The 26,359-nt window shown below is 52.3% G+C and overlaps 2 protein-coding genes across 4 annotated transcripts; both read left to right on the top strand.

The window, feature by feature from the left end:
• The first annotated feature begins 1,775 nt into the window (after positions 1 to 1,775).
• Positions 1,776 to 15,352, top strand: LRRC15 (leucine rich repeat containing 15). The gene is made up of 2 exons (XM_014554417.2): positions 1,776 to 1,893; positions 9,706 to 15,352. The coding sequence occupies exon 2, from the start codon at positions 9,711 to 9,713 to the stop codon at positions 11,463 to 11,465; it is 1,755 nt and encodes a 584-aa protein (XP_014409903.1). The 5' UTR covers positions 1,776 to 1,893; positions 9,706 to 9,710; the 3' UTR covers positions 11,466 to 15,352.
• A 1,024-nt stretch (positions 15,353 to 16,376) lies between these two features.
• Positions 16,377 to 24,044, top strand: CPN2 (carboxypeptidase N subunit 2). 3 transcript variants are annotated; one of them, XM_014554414.2, is made up of 2 exons: positions 16,377 to 16,515; positions 22,091 to 24,044. In XM_014554414.2, exon 2 carries the CDS (start codon positions 22,094 to 22,096, stop codon positions 23,735 to 23,737), a length of 1,644 nt encoding a protein of 547 aa, XP_014409900.1. In that variant the 5' UTR covers positions 16,377 to 16,515; positions 22,091 to 22,093; the 3' UTR covers positions 23,738 to 24,044. The 3 variants fall into 3 exon arrangements, with proteins under 3 accessions (XP_014409900.1, XP_006179019.1, XP_014409902.1); XM_006178957.3 differs by having other exon boundaries at positions 16,423 to 16,515; positions 22,094 to 24,044; XM_014554416.2 differs by having other exon boundaries at positions 16,460 to 16,515; positions 22,085 to 24,044.
• Positions 24,045 to 26,359: the final 2,315 nt, after the last annotated feature.

Raw genomic sequence — 26,359 nt, forward strand, 5'->3', positions numbered from 1 at the left:
TTAGTGTGTGACCTTGGGGAAATTAGTTAATGGCCCAGGGCCTCAGTTTTTCTATCTGTAAAACAGGGGCAATTTCTCCCACTCATAGGATTATTTGGTAATCAGTGGATCTCAGCCCTGTGTGTGTGTGTGTGTGTGTGTGTGTGTGTGTGTGTGTGTGTTGACTCCCCAGGGGACATATGGCACTATGTAGAGACATTTTTGGTTGTCACAACTTGGGAAGGATGCTATAGGTATCTAGTGGGTAGAGGCTAGTGGATGCTCCAAGCAGCCTACAATCTCTAGGACAGCTCCCGACAACGAAGAATCCTCTGGACCTGAAAGGCAATATGGCGTGGCTGAGAAACCCAGTGTAGACAAAGTGATACACTGATGCAATAAGGAGCCTGTGGGCTTTCTGGTGCACAGTACGTGCTTCAAAAATGATCAGTCTTCCTTCCTCCCCACTGAGTGCCAGCTCTTTATGGGCAAGAAACATATCTGATTCATCCTTGTGTTGTCCGCAGCTCCCAGCACGGGGCCTGGCACAGGGTGGCTGAACATCAGGGTTGGGACAGAAGGAAGGGTTTCTTGCAGATTCTATGGAAAGGCAGTTGAAGACACCAGTTTTGGGATGTGGAGGCTCCAGGGCAGTAAGAGGGAAGGAGTTCTCTATGTGGAATATTATTGGGAAGGAAGGCTGGTGGTTGAAGAGACAGGCTGGGAGCTGTGTGAAGACCCCCTCCAAGCAGTGCCTGCCTCTCTTGGGCCAGTGTTACTTAATTGACAGGGCATTTTTTGTTTCTGTCTCTGAATCATGGTTCCAGGGTGAGGAGGAATGCGGTGTGATTCAGGCTGAAGGGCTTGACCATGGCAAGCCACCCAAATGACTATTTCAGTAATAACACTTTTATGTTTTCCTTTCATCACAGATCTCAAAGCGCGGCACAAACATTAATTAAGTCTCTTAGCATTCCGAGAAGCACTGTGTGTAAATATCACTCTCCCCACTTGGCTGAGAGGGTTAACTGAGCCAGAGAAGGGCAGGTGGCTTCATCTAGGGCAGCTCAACCCTGTAGAGTCTCCACCTTGGAGAAGCTGGGATTTAACAGCCTCCCCGCCCCTCCAACCACGACTTCTTTCTCCCCTTTCCCAGGCCCTCTTGGCGTTACCATGAGTAGAAATGGTTTCCTGCCCACCAAAGCAGCAGGACACAAGTTCCAATGCAGAGGTGCAGGGCATAGGGAGCCCCTCCTTCTTAGATATGTCCCTTAACTGCTGTGGACCCACTTCTGGGAGGGGGCAGTGAGGGGACAGAGGATGATGTCAGAGGGGATTGAAACATTTTTTTTTAGGAGGGGTCCCATGGGGGTAAATTTATCTTTCCTCGGAATTTTCTCAAAATGTTAACAGGTGAATTGGATTAAGCAAATAAGAGTGTTCCTTGTATTATTATTGCAGATTTTCTGTCGATATCAAATTACTTCCAAAGCAAAAGTTTAAAAGGACAAAGAACGAATGCCTTCTCTAGAGCCACAGCTCTTTTCTAGAACCGCAGGGGCCAATGCAGTGAGAGTCCAAAAGAAACACTGGAGGAAAAGACACAAGAGGAAAAATATGTTCTTTAAAAGAAAAAAAAAAAAGCCGGCTGAGGAAAACCCCTTCCGCTGCAGCGCGCAGGCTTGCCTCCCTTGGTGATTGCCGGCTGTCCTCGCACGTCGGGGCGCTGCAGTGGCGCGCGTGCCCCTCCCCGCCACCGCGCCGACACTGCCCCTGGCGGTGACTCATGCCGGGCATCCTTTAAATACCGGGAGCGCCCAGCCAGCCGCACTCATGCTGCAGTCTTGAGCCGTCCCAAGTCCTCCTCTCGCGCTCCCTCTGGTCGACGGCGGGCGAGCGGGCGCCGCGCTGCTGGTAAGTAGGCGGGCCGGCCTCCTGCCTCCTCCCTCCCTCCCACCCGCCTGGAAGGACCTGGCCATCCACCTCCTCTTTTTCTGTTGACCCGCTACCCCGGGAAGAGGGTCCAGGACTGGCGCGGTGCCTGAGGATGGATGCTCTCCAACCTTGGCCAGTGGAGCCTGCACCGGCGGGGCGCGTGGCCCGACCCCACGCTGCCCAGGCGCCTGGGGCCACAGCCTTGCTCTGCCGATTCCTGACCAGCCTCTTGCTCCTTTTGCCCCGACCGGTCCCTGATGTCGACCTGGGATGCTGGGAAGATGTTTTAGACGAGCAAGATGCGTTGAAAGTTGATTAAATGCTCACATCAGTTACCCATCTTACCTTTTTCAGGATACTAGCTCCATTGGGAGAAGAATTTCTCTTAAGATTCAGGTTATTCGAACCCAAATCCTTTTCCCCAGCACTTACTATGGTGGCCACCAGCGGCCTGTCCTGCATTCGGGTCTGTCCAGGACCAATGGGGGTTTCCCAGGCAAGAGCACTGTCCTCTTTTCATAAGCTGATTTATAGTTGTTACAAAAACAGCTTCAGCAGATGTGCTGGTGCCTGGTTTCTATTTCCAACTTGAAATTCAGCCATGGACTCAGGGTTGTTCCAAATTCTAAGTTTGTGTGTGGCTTAGGCGACCCCAAACTGGCAGCTTTCCCTCTCGCCAATTGGAGTGTTGGAGCTTGGCTGTGGCTGCTGGCTTTGGGCAGGGAGAGTCAGGGCTGGAGATGGATTTGTGATCAGGGTGATTTGCATTTAAAATTGTGACTCTTGTACCTTTACTGGTGTCTCTGCTCAAACGCAGAGGCAGGAGCAGGGCCAAGGAACCAGATGTGAAAAACTAGAACTTTTCTAGAACTTCCCACCTTTCCCAGATGTGAAAGAGCCAGTCTACCTCCAGGGCCAATGGGTTACCTCAGGGCAGGCTGCGACTCTCTCTTGGACGACACATCGCTCAGACCAAAGGTGCTGGATGCCTGTCTGTCACCTTGACTGCTCCTTTAGGATTATGTCACCGTATCTCAGCCAGTGCTGGTGCCGCTGGCTCCGTAATTTAGAAAGTCTGTAATGGCTGTCACGTCTTACACTCTGCATTGACTGAACATCTGGGGCACATTCAGGGCCAGACAGTCCCATTTGCCTGTGGTCTTGAGTCAGTCGGGCGGGCTCTGCAGTGATGAGACAAGTGTGTGAGAGAGGCCGGTGGGGAAAGCTCGGGGGGGGGGGGGAAGCTGGGGAGGGGGAGGGCTCTAAACCAACCTGGCAGAAGGTCAAGGCACGGAAGACTCTCCCAGGGCTGGGGATGCTGCTTGGGTTGCTCAGTGAGTGCGGGGTGGGTTGCCAGTGAGAGTAGATCCAGATGTAGAGAAACAAGGAAAGCTGGGAGAGAAGTCGTTCCAACTGGGATGAGTGCCAGCAAACACTCTCGGGACTGTAATTACACATGACAATTTGCTTCCCTAAATCCTGACCGCAGAAGATGGACTGCAGCTTCTGGTTTCACTGCCTCCCTGGACTTTTGGGACACAGGATTTAGAACCTTCTTTCAAGATGCTTTGAGAAGGGCCTGATCCATTTCTATCCAAGTTGGGCCCCCAGGTGTTACCCTGAGAAGGGGGCTGTAGCCTACAGCTTTAAAACTAAAAGCCCCAAGTGGGAGCTTCTTCCCGTTCTGCTGGCAAGTTTGTCATAATCTCCTTTTTGCCAGGCTAATTACAGCCCTGCCATGGTTTCTGTAGGAAGCCCTACCTCCCCTAACCCTGGGGCTGGGAAGGGCTTGCTTTTCTTTTGTTTTTCATTTTCTTTTTAAAACAAATCTCAGTTTCCTTTTTTAAACAAATTTTTAAATATTAAAAAAATGGTAAACTCATTTTCTTTTTTAAACAAATGAACTGCATTTTAACTTTAAAGACCAGGAGAGATGAGGTTAACAATTGAGCCAGGCAGGGGTGGGGGCAAGAGGTGGGGAAATGAGGGTGGCCCCTCTTCCCTTGGGGATCCAGGATGTGTTTGGGGTAGAGCTTTCCTAATGGGTAGAGTCCCTAACGGGGCTGTGTTCTGAGGTGACGAGATCAACCCCTTCTAGTGACCTCTTCTGTTCCTTCCCTCCACTCCTCCAGGCCACTTAGGTGACACTGAGCAAACATGAGCATCAGACCTGGGCGTTGAGGAAGAACATCCCCCAAACCATGCAGCCTGCGATTTGATAGAGACACTTGACCTTGACTAATCGTGCTAGGCAGCTGGAGGGTGGCTGCTCTTTAAGGCTGACATCATTTTAGAATGGAGAGTGGGAAGCCACCTCTCCCCCACTTCCAGGCACTGCCAGACATTTGGGTGACAAGGTCCTGAAGCCTCATGATAAGGCTGAGTGGTTCGCCAAGCCCCAGGGTTAGGTAGGGCCCTGACTTGGGTGTCTGGAATCATCTGCTGACTGTGTGACCTAGGGCAAGGCCCCCCCCATTCAGAGCCCCTTGTTTTTCCCGTCTACAGAGTGACCAGGTGGTTTGACCAGGTCAGCTCCAAAGGCCCTTGTGTCTCTGATACCCTGGACTCCTAGTGCTGCTTCTGGGACCAGCCTCTACTTCTGGGTTCAGCTCAGCCCAAACCCCAGATTTCTGGGGATGGAGAAAGGGCCACTGAAGGAAATATCAGTAGAGGGGGCTGGACCAGGTCTATGGCCCGACCTTCAGCCTCCCTGATCCAGGGTTCAGTCTCTGTCTTGGCAAAAAGACATAGATCAGGAGCGTGGGTCCCAGCTGGTCTAGACCTGAAGGGGTGCTTCTGAGTGTGGGCTGTGTGTGTATGGGACCCCTGCATCAGAGTCACTTGGGGAATTTGTTACATATGCAGGGTGTTGGTTCCCACCTCCCATCCAAGGATTAGGATCTCTGTGGGTAGAAACTCCAGAGATTCTGATTTTACTCAACAGTAGGATGAAGAATAATTTATCAGGTACTCATTTGGGGCCAAAAACAAGTCCAAGTACTTTCCATGCATGAACTCAGTTACTCCTCATTGCTGTAATGCTGTGAGGTTGGGTCTATTAAGCAAGCTTCCCAGGCATTTCCAGGTGGTGTTTATGTACTGACCTGGAGGAGGTAGTGGTTACCCCCTTTAAGTGAGATGGGGCGGTCAGGACACACTAAGCCGCTCAGTCAGTGACTTCGGATCTGGTGGACCGTGCAGAGAGGAGCGATACTGGCTGTGTGCAGGGGAGACAACACAGCCTCAAGCCTGGCTCCTCTCTCCATTGGACAGGGCAGCATCTCAAAGCAGAAGAGGCCATGTGTAGGGAGACCTCTGTGGGGGGAGGGCACAGGCCAGGGAGGGAGATCTTCTCTCTGGGCCTCAATTTCCCCTGGTGCACTGGGAGAGGGCAGGACCAGAGGCTCCCTAAGCCTTTCTCAGCATCCTGATCCATGAAATGTGGCCATGTGAAGATGCACCGATTAACAAATGGAATTGCCCTGCCTGGAAAACTTTTGAAGCAAGATGGGCTTGTAAACAATGATACGAGGTTCTCAAGCCTCAGTCTGAAGGTGGCGCTGCTGGAGGTTGGGTGTGACCTATAAGAAATGGTGGGAAAGGTGAGGTTTCAGGCCAAATCTCCTTTCTGTCTCTGGTGAGCTGCCCAGGGCCCTTGGGACTCTTTACAGGAGGAGAACCGGAGGCCTGGGGAATTGACCTACACTCACACTCCAACTCAGAGTCAAGGCTGAGCAGTGCGTCCATCTCCAAGGCTCTTTCCCAAAGCTTGGCTCCGTGGCGTTGAAATAGGAAGGGTCTCCTCCCAGGGAACCTCCTGTTTAGGGAATGTGAATGATGGTATTAAACCCAAAAGTCCCAGCCCACCAACCGGCAAAGCCCAGGGCTTCCAGGCTAATTATGTGTTGGCTTATGAGTCATAGGCATTTCTTGCTAAAGAGACCCAGAGTCAGAGCGCCTGGTCCCAAGCGCTTCTCCTCCTGGGGAGGAACCGCGTCAGAGTGTCCAGGTGAGCTGTCTGTCTGTCCTTCTTTGTGTCTGCCACTCAATGAATTCCCCCGGCCAGCAACAGATGCCAGGCTGCGCCCCATCCCAGGACAGGGGCTGGATGGAGTCCCCACAGTGACTGAGGACACGTTTGGCCACCTGGAGGAGGAGGGTGTAATTAGGGCAGCTTTGTGGGTCTTTAACTGGCATTTGTCACAGCTGCCAAGCGGCATCGGGCAGCGTTGGCTATTAGGCTGCTGTGTGCCGGGCTCCTGAGGGCCTCAGGCTGCCACGGATGCTTGTAACACTTTCTGAAAATCCAAGGGCCGGCTGGCTCTCCGGCCCTGCTCCTGCGGCCCCTCCCTCCCGGGAGGGCTCTGCTGTTGGGTCTGAGGTGGGCTCTCAGGAGGTCCTTTGGAGTAATCAGTACCAGCTGTGGCAGTGACAAGTGCTGGAAAATAGGAAACCACTCCATGTGGTGCTGGGGTGGGCTCTGCCGACATGAGGATTTAGAAAAAGGAAAAATTCTGTAGATTCTTGCAATATTTGTCAAACTGAGTATGGTCCATTTTAGACAATAGTGGCTGTGTTCCCATAAGGAATCTTCTTCCCTCCTCCTCCCAAGTCATAAGGCATCGCCCCCTGGCCCTGGCCCTTCCTGGGCTGCCTGGATGCCCCCTCCCCAGCTGGGAGTGCACACTCTGAGAAGGTCTGAGATAGATCTTTGGAGTGCATCTTGTTCCATACTCTCATTTACTGATGGGGAAACTCAACAGAGACTGCCCTGGGCTTGCCAGACACTTTAATTTAGTCTCTGATACTTGGGGTACAGCACCATTTTGAAGCATTGTGGGCGTAAGAGTACACAAAATAAGTACTGGATGGTTCATTACCAGGAGTGATTAGAGCTCCACCTTTTCTAAGTCAGTCCAAGGGGCAAATCTCTCTCACACACATGTATCAAGGGGATGGGCAAACACCCATACCTGTCTGCGCTGACCCCCTGGGAGCGCACGCACAGTTGTCCTGGTAGATGGATCTCATATCCTTGTTTTGGGACTCACCCTTGGAATCCTAAAATCTTGGGGATGGGCAGGACGTCAGCTGTCATCTAGTCCAGTCCCCTACCAGGTGGAGTAATCTTCTCTCCAGTTTCCTTACCAAGTAGTTACTCAGTTTCTGCTTGAAGATTTTTGGTGACAGGGAGCTTACTACCTCTGTGGGGTTGTCCACTCTGACTCAGACAAGCTGACTTTGGTGGTGAGCTAAAACCTGCTGCTTGCTCACATCTTCTCTCCTTCTAGCTGTTCATCTACAGTTCCTTCAATGGATGCTCAGGTGTTCTGGTTTCTGGTTCCTTATCTTCTGCTTACCCTTCTCTAGAAGACCTTCATCAGTGTGTCATTGGCCTCTTGAAGTTCAGGGTGGACCAGAGCCAGCAATATAGGTGTGGATTGATCAAGGCAGTGCACAATACCACCATCACCTCCTTTGTTTCACACGTAATACTTCTGCTAATGCAGGCTAAGATCGCATTAGCTTTTGCGGGCAGTCTCCTTTCTCTGTTACTGTCAATAAAAAGCTGTAAGCCTTTCTCCAGGGGTGGATGTTAAGGTACTTTTTCAGTACCTCTTGTCTAAGCTGTTCATTTTCTGCTCTCAAGTTCTGGAGCTGACATTTGTCTATGCAAGCTTATCCTCTTAGGTGTGTCCATAGCTTAATCTGGCCGCTTTCCTTTGCATCTAGACTCCATTTGTCAAGTTGTTATTTTTTTTAAAAGCAAGATATAGATTTTATTCTATCAGATAAACACAACTTAAAAAAGATTATAATGTCAATGGTATTGAGAGTTTGGAGAAGCAGATGATCCATATGCTGAGACTGTTTTCACAGGTACAATACTTGTAAAGGATAATCTTTCAAAATGTAACAAAATTTGAATACTATCTACTAAACTTTCCGGAATTTTATCTAACAGAATATGTAGAAGCAAATTCCACACGATCTCCAAGCTGTCTTACAGATACCTCTCACTGAACGCTTCCCATTCTCCCTATTTAAACCTGTTCCTCCCTCATACACCTTTGATTAGTTTATGATACCAGTATCAATCCATTTGCCCCTTCCTAAAACCTTAAGCTCTCCTTCATCTAGTAACTCTCTTACCCATTATCAGTTATACCAATGTACATATATATTCCTTTTCATATTCTTTTTCATTATAGGCTATTACAAGGTATTGAATAATACAGTTCCCTGTGCTCTGCAGTAAGACCATGTTGTTTACCTATTTTATATATAGTAGTGTGTATCTGCAAATCCCAAAGTCCCAATTTATCCTTCCACCTCCTCCTTTTCCCCCCGGTAACCACAATTTTGTTTTCTATGTCTGTGAATCTGTTTCTGTTTTGTAAAGTTCATTTGTCTCTTTTTTTTAGATTCCACATATAAGTGATATCATATGGTATTTGTCTTTCTCTTTTTGGCTTACTTCACTTAGCATGACAATCTCCAGGTCCATCTATGTTGCTGCAAATGGCATTATTGTAGTCTTTTTTATGGATGAGTAGTATCCCATTGTATATATATGTATGTGTATACACACACACACACACACACACACACACACACACACACACACATATATATAATATTTATATATTATGAGGCCTCAAGCTTCATTCAGGGTCAGACAGCTAGTGGGTGGTCCTTAACTATCCCCACGTCTCCACCTTCTATATAGTTTATAGACCTGACTTCAAACACCAAACCTTCCCTGAGGAAGATTTGACTCTATTCCCAGATTAGCACCATGTCTACAGGAGCATCTGGGCCTACAACCTGTCAGCTCAAAGTACATCCTAAGTTTTCTGAGATTTCCTCAAAGCCACTCAGTGTTTCTTTTGGAAACTGAGACTAGTACCCAGAAGGCAGAGTCCAGATGTCGCTGACACACAGCAGCCCCTTCCAGCAAGACAGGAAGTGGAGCAGATCACTTCCTTTTATTGGGAAGACGGTTTGGTTTAAGCCCAGCCTTGTGAAAGTGCTAACACAGGGGCAGGTTGTTGGTGGCTGGTGCAGGACAGGGCCCAGGGAGAGGGGAAGCTGAGCTTCCCTGCAGTCTTTTCCATGAGATTCCAGAGTAGTCCCGCCTCTGCTGGCTGCTGCAGCTCTTCCCAGCATGCCGCCATGTTTCTGGCTTTAGCGTCTTCCCCCAGGTTCAGGCCCTGTTTATTTGTTCTCATTTCCTGTCTGTCCTCCTGAGGAAGCCATGTTCAACCAGCAGGTCCAGGTGCCGTGAGGGTACAGAGATGGACAAGATACTGTTCCTGACTGAAGGAGCCCATGGGGTGGGAGATGAGCATCCCTGCCCTTGCAAAGCTTATTGACTAGTGAAGGTGATGGACGGCCGCACAACGAGTGCCACATGCGGCCACCCCGGCACAGGCCATGATGGAGGCTGGGAAGACTGCCTGCACGGGAGGGTAACTAATGCTGACTCATGGAATCTGAGAAAGCTTCCTGGAGGTGACGCATCTGAGCTAGACTTAGAAGCGTGGGGAAGGTTTGGATGAGGAAGGAGTGCTCTCCAGGCAGGGGGAATTGCTTGGGCAAAGACATGGAAGTAGGAAGGCAGTGGGGGAAGGCCAAGAGGCTTGCAGACCAGACCGCAGGCAGCATGAGATGGCTGTGCAGTGATGGGTCCAAAGGCAAGCCAGTGTTTGGCACCCAAAGTTGCCTTAAAAATAGCTGCAGCATTGGTGAAGGGCGGCCCTGACACATGTGTGCTCTGTCTCCTTGCAGAGGCCATGCCACTGAAACATTATCTCCTTTTGCTGGTGGGCTGCCAAGCCTGGGCTGTGGGCCTCGCCTACTATGGCTGCCCGAGCGAGTGTACCTGCTCCAGGGCCTCCCAGGTGGAGTGCACAGGGGCACGCATCGTGGCGGTGCCCACCCCTCTGCCCTGGAACGCCATGAGCCTGCAGATCCTCAACACGCACATCACCGAACTCAGCGAGGCGCCGTTCCTCAACATCTCGGCCCTGATCGCCCTGAGGATTGAGAAGAATGAGCTGTCCCACATCATGCCTGGGGCCTTCCGCAACCTGGGCTCGCTGCGCTACCTCAGCCTCGCCAACAACAAGCTTCAGGTTCTGCCCATTGGCCTCTTCCAGGGCCTGGACAACCTTGAGTCGCTCCTTCTGTCCAGCAACCAGCTGGTGCAGATCCAGCCAGCCCACTTCTCCCAGTTCAGCAACCTCAAGGAACTGCAGCTCCATGGCAACCACCTGGAATACATCCCCGATGGGATCTTCGACCACTTGGTGGGCCTCACCAAGCTCAACCTGGGCAAGAATAGCCTCACTCATCTCTCGCCCAGGGTCTTCCAACACCTGGGCAACCTCCAGGTCCTCCGGCTGTATGAGAACAGGCTCTCGGACATTCCCATGGGCACTTTTGATGCACTTGGCAACCTCCAGGAACTGGCCCTGCAGCAGAACCAGATCAGTGTGCTGTCCCCTGGCCTCTTCCACAGCAACCGGAACCTCCAGAAGCTCTACCTGTCCAACAACCACATCTCCCAGCTGCCCCCTGGCATCTTCATGCAGCTGCCCCAGCTCAACCGGCTCACGCTGTTTGGGAATTCCCTGAAGGAGCTCTCACCGGGCATCTTTGGACCCATGCACAACCTGCGTGAGCTGTGGCTCTACGACAACCACATCACTTCCCTCCCTGACAACGTCTTCAGCAGCCTCCACCAGTTGCAGGTCCTGATCCTCAGCCGCAACCAGATCAGCTACATCTCACCGGATGCCTTCAATGGGCTGGTGGAGCTGCGGGAGCTGTCCCTCCACACCAATGCGCTGCAGGAGCTGGACGGGAGCGTCTTCCGCATGCTGGCCAACCTGCAGAACATCTCCCTACAGAACAACCGCCTCAGGCAGCTCCCAGGGAATATCTTCGCCAACGTCAATGGCCTCATGACCATCCAACTGCAGAACAACCAGCTGGAGAACCTTCCCTTGGGCATCTTTGATCACCTAGGGAAGCTGTGTGAGCTGCGGCTCTATGACAACCCCTGGAGGTGTGACTCAGACATCCTTCCGCTCCGCGATTGGCTCCTGCTTAACAAGGTCAGGTTGGGGACAGACACACTCCCGGTATGTTTCAGCCCAGCCAGTGTCCGAGGCCAGTCCCTCATCATCATCAATGTCAATGTTGCTGTCCCCAGTGTTCATGGCCCAGTGGTCCCCCATGTGCCCAGCTACCCAGAGACACCCAGGTACCCGGACACCCCTAGCTACCCTGACACTACCTCCATCTCCTCCAGCACTGACTTCACCAGCATCACGGAGGACTACACCGATCTCACCACCATTGTGGCCACTGATGACCGTGGCACAGGGGGCATGACCCAGGCCCAGAGAGGGCTGGCCATTGCCGCCATTGTCATTGGCATCATTGCCCTGGCCTGCTCCCTGGCCGCCTGCATCTGCTGTTGTTGCTGCAAGAAGAGGAACCACGCGGTCCTGATGCAGATGAAAGCACCCAATGAGTGTTAGAGAGGCAGGCTGGAGGCAGGGCTGGGGAATGGTGGGACCACCAGAGGATCCGGGATTTCATCATTCTGCCTCCATCCCTGGGCCTCCAGAGCCATCCCCTTGCTCCCTTGCTCTGGTCCCCTAGAGAAAGGTGCCTCCACCTTGTCCTGGCCTGCCTGGTTCTCCTGTAGAAGCCTTCTTACCACCAGGGAGGTCTAACATGTCCAAAACCCTGTGGGGTTCCCAACTCACATCCTTGGGTTTCTTTCAAGAAAGCCTCTCTTCTAAAGCCTCACCAGCTTTCCTCCAAGAACAACCTCTCCTGTGCCCGTGGCCCCACTGGCCTTTATACACACAATTATTACACGCTTGCCCACTTTGTGGGAAAAGTTCTCCACTGGGACAGCCTCTATCCCAAGTATTATGTAAGCTGATTTCCCTTCTTTGCTCCTCATCTTTGTGGCATGGGCTCTCCACTGTCCCCTCAAATGAAAGATCTCCCTTCATTTCCTGCTCCTGAAGGCAAGGTGACTTCTCTCTTCAAAGAAGGCTTCAGACCATTCAGCTGATTTCTTAAGAACTGCCAAATGCCCTGGCTTTCAGGATGCTATGAAAGAGAGAAAAGAAAAATGAGGCTTTTCATTTCTTAGAGACAGAGCCATCATCAGTGTCTCTCTTGTGATTTTTATCTGAAAAAGGAAGAAAGGCACCTGTGCAATAATTCCAGCCTCTTAGAGAAAGGTATTGCTTAGCTGCCAGCTTTGCTTTGAAAGTGTTAGTCCTTTAAGGAATAAAATCATGTCGAATTTCTGACCCCCTAAAAACATGAAAATCAGCTTATTGGTACTGGATGGGGAAGGCAACCTGGTACCTGGAGGTCCTTGTGTTCACCCCTAGGGTTTTCCCCTTTCAACTTTTTATGGAAGTGCAACATACATAACAGAAAAGTGGGAGCGTGATAGTGTGTAGTTTGATGGGTTTTCACAAACTACACAGCCATGTAATCAGCACCAGATCAAGAAACGAGGCATCACCAGGATTCTCCATCCTGGCCTTTCACTGGAGAAGACTGGGGCTTGTGGAGGTGGCATGGACTTACCTGGGATCTGGCTCCCGACCTGGGATGGGCTCCTCACTGCCCAACCCCCACCCCCGCCAGCCCTTGCAAAGGCCCAGCTGCCAGGGGTGGAGGAGGAGACATAGGTATACTCTGACCTGGGCATGAGATTGTATTAAATCCCAGACCTTGAGGCACCGAGACTGGCCAGGTCAGAAGCATCTCAACTAGAGGAGCCCATGCAACCACACACCCTCCCCTGCCAACAAGCTGTGTGTTTCTCTTTGGAGGCACCTCTGCCTGTGCCTTTTATGGACATCATATGCCTATATCTGTTTTTAATTTTCACTCTCCACTTGGGGGACGTGAAATAGCTCAGAGATGAGATCCTTTAATTGGACGGCCAAGTGTAATGGAATCCAGCAATCCCTCTAATGTCGTGGTAAAATTCTCCATCTATGTTACGGTCAGCTAGAAACTGAACTTCAGCATTCTCAAACACAGCAGGCAACATCAGCGTACACAGACAGGTTACAGTGGGTCAAGGCCCTCTCTGGAGCTTCTCCCTGCCTGTGGTGTGGTTACAAGAGTTGAGCTGTTTGGTCCAGAGTTACTGTCACATGAACATCTGCCCTCGCCACCCTTCCCGCTACACACATATTCACATTAACAAAGACAGTACAGTCATGGCAATGCAGGTCTTCTTCTGGACAACTGGTCTACCAGCTTAGAGGTTAAAAAAAGTGAATTGGGGAGTTTCAGGTGTCTGTTTCTGCCCAGGAAAGAGCTGCAGCCAACACTGTAAGGATTTGGAAATTCACCATCAATCCTGACTGGCCCTTGCTAGTTCCCTCTGCCCCATGAGACAAATAAGGAATCCTCTGGGGCCTTAGTAGCACGATGCTGACAGGGTCCCAGTAAAAAGAGTCCAGGAATGGATGTGTGTAAGAACTAGTGCACTTTGTAACTTTTCACTCCCTGTCCCAGGGACTCGGGGAGAGATGGGGCCTATCAGAGGCAAAAGACAGCATATCCCAAAGGTAAATCTGGATCTCTAAAATGTATTCAAAATATTTACAGCAAGTGGTGGACATGTACCAAGGCTTTCCAGGGTCCAAAAGGAAGTGAGCCCAGAGCTTGGAGCATGGGCGTCGTTCCACTGATGGTGACCTGCTTTATTGAGCCTGAGGCCCAACAGGGAAGCCTGGCTTCTCTTCTGCAGACAGGAAGCATGGTTTGCCACTGCGTTCCTCAAGGTGCCCCTTGTGAGTAGGCTCCAGTGTCTCATTGTGCAAGGGTACATGTGGGCCGGAGATGGCAGAGAGGTGAGGAAGGCATCCCGTTCATCCAGTGTGCCCTGCCAATCTGAACCCAGACCTCTAGGTTTTGATGGCATTGGCCATGACCTGGGGCTATTTTCGTCTCTGGATATTAACTTGTGTCTTCAGGCCAAAGGCTGGCCTGAGGACAGCTGTCCTCAGATGACTCCCCCCAGGAGGACCTAGGTAGGGGTTGTGGACCCTTTACCTGACTTTCTGAGCTTGCCTGATCCTTTCTCCCATTGGAGTGTACTGGAGGGAGCCACCAGACCTCCTCTTCCCTGGCAGGCCTTTTGGTCTCTCTGAACCACGTCGCCTGCTCAGGGAGCTGCCAGAAAATGTGGATGGAGTTTCCTTTCCAACAGACAGTGCATTTGCTCACTTCTTAGGGCTAGAGTGAGCTGCTTGGTCCCCCAAAAGTTGAGTTCACTTTCCCCTTTGCTCACTGGCTTCTAGTTCACCTTGCCAGTATCAGCAGCCTCCATTTGGAGTGGAGGGTTGGTATTTGAGCAAAGACAATGAAAGCCAGTGAGAACCACTGTTTTTCAAAAATGTTGCTGTGCATAGCACTTAACAGTCTTTTTTACCCTCACAACACCACTGTGCATGAGCAGTGCCATTTTCCCCTCGTGAGGTCTAAAACCTCCTGTTTTTCCACAACGATTCAACAGGCTCTGGGTTTTCTTCTCTCTTTAAACTTTGTACAAGACCCCATGGCCTGTCCTGGGCTTTTGTCTTTAAACCAAAAGAAAATGGAAGTCACTGCCCTATTTCTCCCCCTAGTCTTGGCCATTGGAACCTCACTTGGTACTGTGTGGATTAAAAGCTTTGTAAATTACAAGAGAAAAATTAAACTCATCCATCCATTAAAGAAAAACTGGCTTCTCTCAAGGGAACTCTTGGGCTGTGTATATATTATTCCTCCTTGTTAGAATTTAAAGGCACAACATAGTTCTCAGAACTCTTCACGGGCAACAGACAAGCATTACACTCTTTCAGATTTAGGCAGAGCAGTTTCAGGAATCATTTCCAAATTCAGGAAGCTTACGGAAAGCAGGCAGCTAGAGAAACTAGATAATAGAGTTGGTAAACAGACATTGGATGTTGCCCAGCCTTTAGCTAGAAATCACTCAAAGGATTCAGCCCACAGACCCCACAAGCAGAACTGAATCTGGGTTGCAGGGGAGGCAGTGATGGCCTTGGGGAGGAGGCTGTCGCTGCAGGACAGAGAGGGTGGGCGGGTACTCCTCCTGGCCAAACTCCCCTGAGTCCGAGCTTTCTCCTTCCCCTAAGGAGAGATTGCTCTCACCAGCCATTGCCTTCATGCTGCCTTCAAACTTAGGTCATGTTTGCCTTGCTTAGAGAATCATTGCGATAGTCCCAGGTGCTTGGAAATGCGTTTAGAGATTTCTAGACCCCCGGGGTTTTATAGAGTGTAAGCCCTGGTGGGCAGGGCTCGGGGTCTGTCTTTGCTGGATGCTATTTGTAACAAATTTGGTGTACAAAATCAACAATAAATGGTATACACAGGCCATGTGTGTGCTCTCGGGGCGTCTTGGCTAGGGGATCTCACACCTGTCCTTTCTACTCTCATCACGGGTGCAAGGCTGACCCAGACAGATTGTGGGCTGGGAAAGGCCTTTGGAAAGTGAATGGGGACCAAAAATGAAATAACCAATGATATCTATGGGTCATGGTGGCCAGAAGGGGCCTTAATAGGTTCAACCCATTTTATAGATGAAGAAGGTAGGATCCCCACAGGAAGTGAAGTCCCCATCGTCGCCTAGTGAGCTAGGCTGAGCGTGCACTACAACCAGGCCTCCAGTTCCTGGGCTGGAGTTTCTTCTCCGTCACCAGAAAGGCATTGACGTTCACTCAGCGCCCGTTTAATGTGCACATGCACACATATGCCCAGTGCCCAGCCAGCTGTGCACATCTGCAGTTTGATTTCACATAGGTATGTATGTCTCTCTCACACACACTCTCACACACACACACACACACACACGTGCACTCTTGACTTGGTTCCGCAGCCCCTGGATGAACAGTTTCAGGGCTGGAAAATCACTACCTCCCAAAGCAAACTTTCATCCTTGGATAATCCCAGTGGTGAAAGCGTGCCTCTCCACGTTGGGCCAAAATTCCCCTCCCTATCTCTTTTCCCCCTTTTAACTCAGAAGGGGTTTAGCAAGTTAAATAAGCATTAAATAGAGAAACAAACACAAGACAACAAACCCACAACCCCCTTGGAATTCCTCCTGGCATTGAGAGTCAGCGGGTAGGTGCCTGGGGCCGGCTGCCAGCTGAGGTCGGCCTTGCACAGGAGGGGATGTGAGTGTGGGCCCCTGACTCCAGTCCCCCTGACTCCGGAGCAGCCGCCTGGGAACTTTCTAGGGCCAGGTGGATGCCCTTGGGGTCCTAAAGGTGCCAAGCCCATACTCCTTAGCTGGATTTTGGCCCCAACGGGGATCTGTCCATGGGAAAGGTTCAGGGTCACTTCGTAATCTTCAGAGGCCTTGCCTCGGTTCTCTCCTGCTGTCCTGTGACCCTGGTGTTCCAGGAACACTCAGGCCACGTGAGGGGAGGAACCACTGCCTAGAACTTTGACCAGCACCAGGGCTGCTGACCACTGACCATCCCAGAGGCCCTTCTATTCCCGAGGAAGAGCCAGGGCAGCCGGTCCCTGCCCCTCACGGTAGGTCTCTTGGGGTCACTGCAGGGCTCCGGGGTCTATGGGAGAGGGGAGGAATCTGGCCTGGGGTCCTTGCTCAGGAGCAGGAGATAGGCTGACCACTCCTCCCAGGTTTCAGAGCATGTCCCCAGCTCCAGGCAGGCTGCACTTTCTGTGTCCCCCTGCCTGGGTGGGAGAAGCGCCGGAGATACTCAGCCAGGGTGGTGTTGGGCTGGGGCAGGAGGCAGGTCACAGTAGGGGGATTCTGAGATGAAGGGGACCTGGTCCCTGTGCTCAGAGAGCTCCTAGTGAATGGTGGGGATAAGTAGTGTGACCATATGTCTAGGTGTGCCTGGTTCCACCCTCATTTATGCTTGTCTTCGTGGAATAATTATCAGTAGTGCCCCTTTTATTCCCAGCAGGGTCCAGTTTGCATAATAGAGTATAGTCAGTCTAGAAATAAAGCATGTATGTGGCAACCTTTTATTATTAGAACATTTATTATTTGCCAGGCACTGTATTAAGTGCTTTATTAATTACCATCTAATTTAGCATCTTTATCATCCAGTTGAGTGCTAATTTTAACACTAAGGGATAGGGCTATAATCATGCATTGGGAAACTGAGGCTTGGCGAGCTGGAGTGGGCAGCCCTAGACCACACAGCTAGTAGGTAGTGGTGTCAGAATTTGTACCTAGGGCTCAACGCTGACAGAGCCCCAGTCCACAAAGCAGGACAAAGAGTAAGCTATAGCTAGCTATAGGCGCATGAGAGCCACAAGCACATTTGTTCAATTCAACACCCAGGGCCCGAGCACCTTCTCTGTGAGCATCCCCAGGCCAGGTGCTGGGGTGCACAGCCAGGTAAGAGATGCTGCAGGTGGCAGGACTCCTCCCCCAGGGGCTCATGATCAGATGGTGCAATTGAGCAGAATGCAAAGCAGAAGGACCCACGTGTTCAATAGAAGACATGACACCTGTGGAATCCAAAGGAGGCGCAGTCACGGAAGGCTTCCCTGGGGAGGTGTGACTTGGGTTGGCCTGGAGGGCAGCAGGGTGGGGAGGGCTGGCTGGCAGGGGAGGGGCCAAGGCAGGAACCCAGCCCAGGTCCCACTGCCCCAGCCACTTGCCTTATCTCTCTGGGTTGAAAGGAAAGGGGACCAGGGTTCCAGGGACCTGATGGGACAGTCAGAGGCTCCGATGAGTCTTGGAAGCCCCTCTTCCTGTTCCCAGATGTACTGCAGCCCAAGCAGCTAAATCCAGGCCTGTTGGTGAGACAGACCCTGACGTGGACACCCTAAGTCAAGCAGCAGTCCCCAGGGGAGCGGGGGCAGGGCTGGGCTCCCACCATCCTCTGGAAGGAGTGAGGGCCGGCTCTGTGGTGGATGACAAGCTTGTTTGTGGCACACGCAGATATGTACCCACCGGAAAGCAACCAGTCACGCCTCCCCACCCCATAAAAGCCAGGCTTCCTCAGCTTGCTGAAAGCACGGAACATTTCTGTGGGCATTTGCTGGTCTCTGCACACAGGCAGAAGTGGTTTCTCAGATGACAAGCAGGAATCTTCTGGCAGCCGCCCCACTGTCCCCTCTGGTGCCAGCCTCCATGGTACCGAGGCAGGGACAGTTCTTATCTCCAGAGCCCCTGGTGACCTGCTCTTAAGTGTGGCTTGGCGAAGGGGCCCGAGTATAGGGGCATCCTGGCCAGAGCCAGCGGAATCTGAGCCCCACTAAGCCAGGGACAAAACAATCACCCATTTCCCGTGGCTAAGGAAGAAAGAGCTGGAAAAAGTGCTGTGGAGAGGGATCTCGCTGGGCCATAAATGAAGTGGTTGGGTGATCTCATCCGTTTTTCTTTAGCTGACTTCTGCGACTACTTCAGAACAGAGCTGGGGCTTCCCTGATCTGCTGCTGCTGAGCGCTCTCTGTGTGCCCCGCGCTGGCGGTGGAGCGCTCAGCACATTGTCTCATCCAGTCCCCAGAGCCACCCCACCAGGAGGGTAGTGCTGAAGCTTGCTGTTTTGAAGATGAGGCAGTTGAGGCACAGAGAATTTAAGTAATTCAGTCCAGCCCACACAGCTAATAAAGGAGAGACAAGATTTGAACTCAGACTGTCTGACTCCAGAACCCAAACTGTTAGCCATTCTAGAGCGATGTGAGAATGAGTCTTGGGCTGGGAATGGAGCGTTTGGAAATGATCAGTGTTCCCCACCTTCACTGTGAGGACCACTTGCTGCTTCCTCCCACCCCAGTGGACGGGGACAAGAGTCCTGCTCTGAATCTTAGAGGTCCTATTCTGGCCCTTCTCCCACCAGGACACCCCCAAGGGGTGAGAAGTTTGCAAGATCAAAGGGAGATGTTTGTCTGGAGGCTGTGTCCCCATTTTAAATCCTGCTTCTGGTACCTAGGTCCCAGGGCTTGTGTGGGTTGCCTCCCCACGTCCATCTTCCTTAGGCTGACCTGTCACAGAAGTGTGTGCCCTTAGGCTTGTGGGGTGCTGGGGGGCAGCTGTGGGTGGGGTCTCTACTCCCAGTATTGGAGAGAGTTAGGTGAGAGGGGAAGGGGACAGGCAGCAGGTGAGGTCCTTTGTAGGTGTTCACCTTGGGTCCTGCAAATGTGAGGATGGGTCTGCCTGTTCCAGAAGCCTCGTGTTGTCACTGCAAGCATCTTGCTGAGGACTCAGGCCATGGGGACCCATCCTGGCCCCACACGTCTTAGCTGTGTGCCCTCGGACCAGTCGCTGTAGCTCTGGGAGCCCCAGTGTTCCTGTTCTGGGAATTTCTGGATTTGCTCTGAGGATCAAGATGCAGGTGTGAGAGCTTTGGGAGCCAGCAGGTGGGCTTCACCTCCTTGCTTAGCCCCCCACATTAGAGAGGCCCCCCATCCCCAATGCCTGGGACTAAGCTGATTTGTTTACACGAATTTTCCATGCTGATGCAAGTCCTGAATTCTCAAGTTACTTCCTTTGTTGGAAAATTCTAAAGCACATTATTTCTGAGTGACAGTGGGTTAGAAGTCAGAGGCACAGCGGGGAGAGAGGACGCCTCCTAGGGCAGCTGGGCAGGTAGGCAAGGTCTCCCCCACGGGTCTTTTCCTTTCACCCGCGTCTCCAGCACCTGGCCTTGCTCTCCCAGTGAGGTTGGCCAGATGACCTCTAGGGCCCCCATGTCCATTCCCGTGGGATGTCATCTGGAAACTGCCTTTGAGAACCAAGGACCAGAGGGGTTAGCAGGAAGGGGACTGGGACATTGATGACATAATGACATGTTACAAGCAAGAATTGCTCCCTTCTTACTCTGTGGGGGAGAGGGGAAGGTTCAAGGCCACGCTCATGTTGGGCTGCGGTCATTCACTCCAGGCTGGATCCGTTCCAGGGAAGGGTAGGTCTGTCTCTCAAGCTGCTCAGCCTGGCTGTGGACGGTTCAGTCCCATGAAGCCTAGCCGAGCTACGGTGAGTCAACACTGCTGGATGCTGAGCGTACAGAGGACTACACTCATCTTCTCACAAAAAGGACAGTCTGAGAACCCATGATTCGGAGGACGAGGCTAAGGACTAAGATAAACATACCACCAGGTCCCTCGTTCCTGGGGTCAGAGAAGGCTTCTGTCAGGATCTGGGGGTTTTGTGGAAGGTCCTAGGGGCAGCCCAGGTGGCAGATGTGGGTGGGACCATGGCTACCTCATCCTTCTTCAGCCAGGGCCTCTGCTTCTGATCTGTTTTGTGTGCATACAATCTCAAATCTCATGCTAAGGCTGAACTCTGTAACACTGGTCTAAGGGTGGTAGGACCAGGAGGCTTGTCCCCTTCCCTCCTGTGTCCTGAGTGGCAGGCAGGTGCCGGCACTGTTAGAGACCTTCCCTACCACGGTGTAAAATCCACCTCCTGTGCCTTACCTGGGTGGCCATCAGAAAAGCCTCAAGGGAGGTATGCACTTTCTCAGGGAGAAACTGTTCCTTCTCTATTGTTTAGGTGGAAAAATTCCTGGGAAAACTGAGAGTTATTGAGTGAATGGGAAGAGGGTATAGGGGGCTTTTGTAAGCCGTGTTTGCATGTGAGCCCTTTGGCCACAAGCTGAACCTTGCGATGCAGGAGGCAGCCAGCAAAGGGGGCTTGGGGCCAGGATTTCCCAGCAGGGAGCCCGCTGTGAGTTCTTGCTGAGGACAGGTAAATTGAGAAAAACTACGATTATATTGCCTGAGAGTTTTCTCTTTCTTTCTGCCTTTCCTTTTTTCTGTCTACCTGTCTTCCTTTTTTCTTTAAAGCTAAACGTATTCTATCTAAAGGGCATTTTATTCTTCCTACTTTTTTCTTATTCCAATAAACTTTTCTGTAATGATGGTGGTTTGCAACATTTAACAATAGTTAACATGGTTTATTAATTGCTCACACTGCGGCAGACACTGTTCTAAAACTTTTATCTATATTTATTCATTTAATCCTCACAATTACCCTAACATGGTTAGCACTGTTATTATCCTCATTTTACAGATAAGGGAATTGAAGCATCTGCCCAAGGTCACATAGGTAGAATGTAATGGAGCTGGGATTCCAACTCATGGAACTTGACCACTACGAGACATGTAAATGGTGACGTGGGTGAGAGCGATAGTGACCTGGGGGTTGCAGATCCCTTACTGGGGCGATTAAACCCCCGTTGCTGTTGTCATGTGGGAATGTAAGCCCAACGCCCCTGAATCACCCTGAAATCTGGAAATGTTTACTGTGATATGGCTCAGTTTCTACCTACTGGCTAATGGTTCACATATAAAACAGACTGAGTGGTAAACCAAACATGTGTGTAAGGGGCATCACCAATTTGTGACCTGTGAGTGGATGCTGGCGTTTAAGAAAAAAAAATTAATATTTGGTGAACTGAAAACCTGGTCTCCTTCACTCATTTAAAACAAAAGCCCCCAAACAAAAATCTACCAGTCTATGGAATCTCTGCATCTGGGACCCTCCTGTCCACATGATGCTGGAAAGTTCCGTGGGCTCCATGGTGGTTGGGGGAGGGGGCGGAGGGAGTAGGAGGGGGCAGGAGGGGAGCACATGGGCAGCAGTACTGAGGAGCAGGCAGACTCATTTCAAGACAAGAGCCCGTCTTGTCCCTGCAGCTGTGCTCACTCTTAGTGAAGCAAGAGCAGATGGTAAGATCTCCTCATAATTAGGCTCTTGAAATGTGCTGAGATTTGGAAACTTGGGAAGAGTTATGGTTTAAAAATTTCCAACTTAGAAATAATCTGCCCATATTTTACAAATTATCTTAAAAATTCCACAGTATCCATGGTCTCCTTTTATACCTCTCTTCCATGCCTTTTGGTCTCATTTTCACCTATTTTTCCAATCTGGAAAGAACACAGGAAGTCCAGGAGACCAGGGGCTTGGTCCTGCCACTAACCAGCAGGGTGACTGTGGACAGGCCATGTGGCACCCTCACTGTCAGGAGGTCGGAACTCTGATCCTCACAGGCTGCTGTGAGATGGTATTAAAAACACAAACAGGCTCCCCATCTCCTGGCTCGCTGGCCAGTGTGCTGGTCACAGGACCACGCTGCTCTAGGTGAAGGTACTGCTTCTGTTTTCTCTTCCCACGTGGATCTAGGAGATGCTGCTCGGAGCCTGGCTGCACTGGGCTTGCCTCCTGCTCCTGGCCCAGCTTGCCCAGCCCTGCCCTGTGGGGTGTGACTGTTTCATCCAGGAGGTGTTCTGCTCTGATGAGGAGCTGGCTGCCATCCCACTGGACATCCCCTCCTATGCTACACACATCATCTTCGTAGAGACCTCGTTCACCACGGTGGGAGCCAGGGCCTTCAGCGGCAGCCCCAACCTGACCAAGGTGGTCTTCCTCAACACCAACGTGTGCCACTTCGGGCCGGATGCCTTCGGGGGGCTGCCAAGGCTTGAGGACCTGGAGATCACTGGCAGCACCTTCTCCAACCTCAGCGCCGATGTCTTCTCCAACCTGACCTCATTGGGCAAGTTCACCCTCAATTTCAACATGCTGGAGGCTCTGCCTGTGGGCTTCTTCCACCATATGGATGCACTGGAGTCCCTCCAGCTTCAGGGAAACCGGCTCCAGACCCTGACCGGGACAGTCTTCCAGCCTCTGAGACGTCTGAGGACCCTCAACCTCGCTCAGAACCTCCTGACCCAGCTGCCCGAGGAGCTGTTTGACCCCCTCTGCAGCCTGCAGACCCTGAAGCTGAGCAACAATGCGCTGACTGGCTTGCCCCAGGGGGTGTTCAGCAATCTGGGCAGACTGCAGGAACTCTCCCTGGATGGCAACAGCATCTCCGAGCTGCCTTCGGAAGTGTTCGCGCAGCTGTCCCGCCTGGAGAAGCTGTGGCTGCAGCGCAACGCCATCAGGCACCTGCCCTCGTCCGTCTTCTCTGCCCTGCGCAACCTGACCTTCCTGAACCTGCAGGGGAACAAGCTGCAGACGTTGCCCGCCGGCCTCTTCTCCCGTTCCCCTGGCCTGGTCAGCCTGTCCTTGTCCCACAACCAGCTGGAAACTGTTGCCGAGGGGGCCTTTGCCAACCTATCTGGCCTCAGTTTTCTCACGCTCTCACACAACGCCCTCACCCATCTCCCGGCTAGCATCTTCAGGGACCTGGAGGGGCTGATCAAACTCTACCTGGGTAGCAACAACCTGACGGCCTTGCACCCTGCCCTCTTTCAGAACCTGTCCAAACTTGAGGTGCTCAGCCTCTCCAAGAACCACCTGACCACGCTCCCGGAGGGCATCTTCGACACCAACTACAACCTGTTCAACCTCGCCCTCCATGGCAACCCTTGGCAGTGTGACTGCCACCTGGCCTACCTCTTCAACTGGTTGCACCAGTACAGCGACCGGCTCTTCAACATCCAGACCTACTGTGCCGGCCCCGCCTACCTGAAGGGCCAGGTGGTGCCTGCCTTGAAGGAGGAGCAGCTGGTGTGCCCCGTCGCTCGGGACCGCTTGGGCTTCCAGGCCCCGAGGCTGGAGGACAGGGAGCCAGGGGGTGGCTGGGATCTGGCTGCGGAGGAGAGGGCAGTGCGGGGCCGGTGCACCTACAGCAACACCGAGGGCACCGTGGTGCTGGCTTGTGATGAGGCCCAGTGTCGCTGGCTGAACATCCAGCTGTCCTCCAGGCAGGGCTCGGGCTTCCCAGCACTGGCGCTCAATGCCAGTCAGGAGTGGGACTTGAAGTCCAGCTGTGGCTCTGTGAGGGTCACTGTGTCCATTGAGGCCCGGGCAAGGAAGCCCTAGGCCCAGGGCATAGGGGCCAGGAGCTGGGCAGACGGCCTCTGGGCCTGACCAGGCAGGAGATGGCGGAGGGGAGCTGAAGCTTGGTGTTTTCAGATACAAGGGATGGACTTACATCTCCAAGGTGGAGGAGGTGGAGGCGGCTGGCTCCAGCACCCTGAGTCTCTGTCTCCCCTCTTCCTCCACTACCCCAGTCTGAGTCTGAGACCTCACAAGGCCTTCCTCAAGCTTTGCAAAGCACCCGCTAAAGCTGCATTGTGGTCCAGAGAATAAAATAACGCTGCTCCCCTGGTGTTTTTCTATTATTTAATGCCTACCCCCGTCTCATCCCGACCCAAGGTCCTCTTCCGCCCCTATTCCATTTCCACCCTCCTTTGACATCCAGTTAAAAGCCAATGCCTGTTTCTATTTTTCTGCCTGGAAACGTGTTTTTAATTGCTAAAGAGAAAAAGAGGAGACAACAGATGTAGAGGTGACTGGAAGGATGAGGGGCAGGAGCCTGACTTGGTGCACAGGGGACCCATGGGGTCAGTGCCCACCTCCAGTGCCTCCAGGAGAAATCAGGATGATGCAGCCTCAGGAAGGTAAACGCCGGCTGTTTGGCTTTCACAACACGAAGCCCCCAGAGAGAGAGCCATGGCTTTGCCTGTTCAGCCCCCAGGGGAGAAGAGGGAGCACGGTGAGCTGGGTGGGCTGGGGCCGACGCACTGCCCTCCTCAGCGTCTGCCTTTGGGGGTGCCGCTCACTCACCGAAGTGGTTCTCCTGTGGTTTTGGGGACCCCACCCTTTTACCCAAGCCCGATGGCTCTCAGTCTTTCCCAGCCACCTCTTCCATGCTGGCCTCCTCAGAGTTGCCTGTCCTTGAGGCTCCCTGGGTAATCCCCGTCCAGGCCCTTGAGGGGCAGATGCCGCCTCTATGCTGAGGACCTCACTCTCCATCCCGGGCTCTGGTTTTTGGCTCCATGATAAGACATCTGCCTGCTCAGTAGCCCCGTGTTCTATTATCACGGCCACAAACACGTCTAAACCAAACTCTGTCCCCAACTCCTGCGGGAGACCCACCCAGCAGATCACCAACCCCAGGAGCTGGGCATAGCCTCCAATCTCTCCTCCCCTTCATCCTCAGGGCCACCCAGTCACTGGGTGCTTCTGAAGGTCCCTCCGTCCATCGCTTCTTTCCCAGTCCCAGCCCAGGGAAGCTCTTGGCCCCCCTGGACTGAGCCACAGCATAGCCCCCTTTCTGGTTTCCCCACCTGCTGCAGGACAGGCTTGGTGAAGCGCTGGGGTCGGGGAGGGAGAAACAGGTCAGATGCACAGCAGACCCTCTGGGAGCTCGTGGTCTGGTGGGAGAGGTCAGACAGGGGTGCACGGGAGGAAAACACAAACCCCCAGCAAAAGCTGCGGAGTTCAAGGGAGGTAAGGTCCGGGCAACCGAAGACCTCAGGAAGCTGCATTTGATTCTGGGCCTTGAAGAGGCAACGGGTAGCATAGGGAGGGCAAAGAGATTGCTCGAGAAGGGTGTGAACCAAGGGATGGAGACAGGCAAGCGAGTGAGGTCAGGGTCGAGGTCTCTGGAGCAGGGTGCTGGTGGGAGAGAAGGGGAGGATCCGCTGGAGCCACATCCCAAAGGGCCTCGATGCACCTAGCAAGGAGTTTGCATATTCATTAAGGATGCCCTGAGGAGGGTCACACCCCTGCCTGTGAGTCTGAGGAAAGCAAGAGACAGGGAAAACAGGACTCTTGCCTGGCTTGAGCTGAGAGCAACGAGGACCAGGGATGTCAAGGAAATAGAATGAAAAGTCTTCAGCATCCAAACAGCACATACACAGATGGATTACAAGATCGAAACGTGAATTACAGAAATGCAAATTCAAACAGTGTAAGTATCACTTTGTACCTGTCAACCCCACAAAATTTAGGAAGCTGGATCACTCCCAGTGTGGGCACAGGGGAGCCTCCAGGTACCCCTGGCAGGCACAGCCACTCCTCCGAGGACACTCCAGGAGGACTGAGTCAAATAAAGGGTTTGTTGAGGGGGTCAGGGGTCAGGTGGGTGAGGCTGGAAGACGGTGCCAGGGGGCTGGAGGGAAGAGAGAGAGAAACCCGTGGTGACCCTTCATTTTCTGTCCTAGAAGGTGGGGAGGACAGTGAAGCCAGTGATCAAGGGCAGGGGCAGTTCTGGGGGAAGCGGGGAGCAAGATGCCAGCTTTAGACAAGGAAGTGCAAGTTCTCCCCCATGTCCAATGATGCCCTTTCAAAAAGACATGCTTCCTAGGATACAAATAAGTTAAATTCTAAGGTGATGGAAGGTAGTTTGGTAGATTCGCCAAAGGAACAGCCTTTCTCCCAAATTCATTTGGTTCAATTCCCAAAGGCATCTGGTTTAAGAATAATCTTGACCATGTCTTCCAAGGTTGGGGAACGTTGCCTCCTCAGAACAGAAAGGAGGCAGCCCTGAGCAACTGAGGGTTCTGTGCTCTCACTGCTTAGGTTCAGGCCGGGCTGCACAGGTTGCTGGCTTCCAGCTGGGCACATAGAAGGCACTTTGCAAATCTCCATCAGATGGAAGCCTGTCTGAGTTACAGCTCATGGTCCAAATAGCCTTGTGTCTACTGCCAGGGATAA

This window comes from Camelus ferus, chromosome 1 (assembly GCF_009834535.1).
Source record: "Camelus ferus isolate YT-003-E chromosome 1, BCGSAC_Cfer_1.0, whole genome shotgun sequence".
NCBI lineage: Eukaryota > Metazoa > Chordata > Mammalia > Artiodactyla > Camelidae > Camelus > Camelus ferus.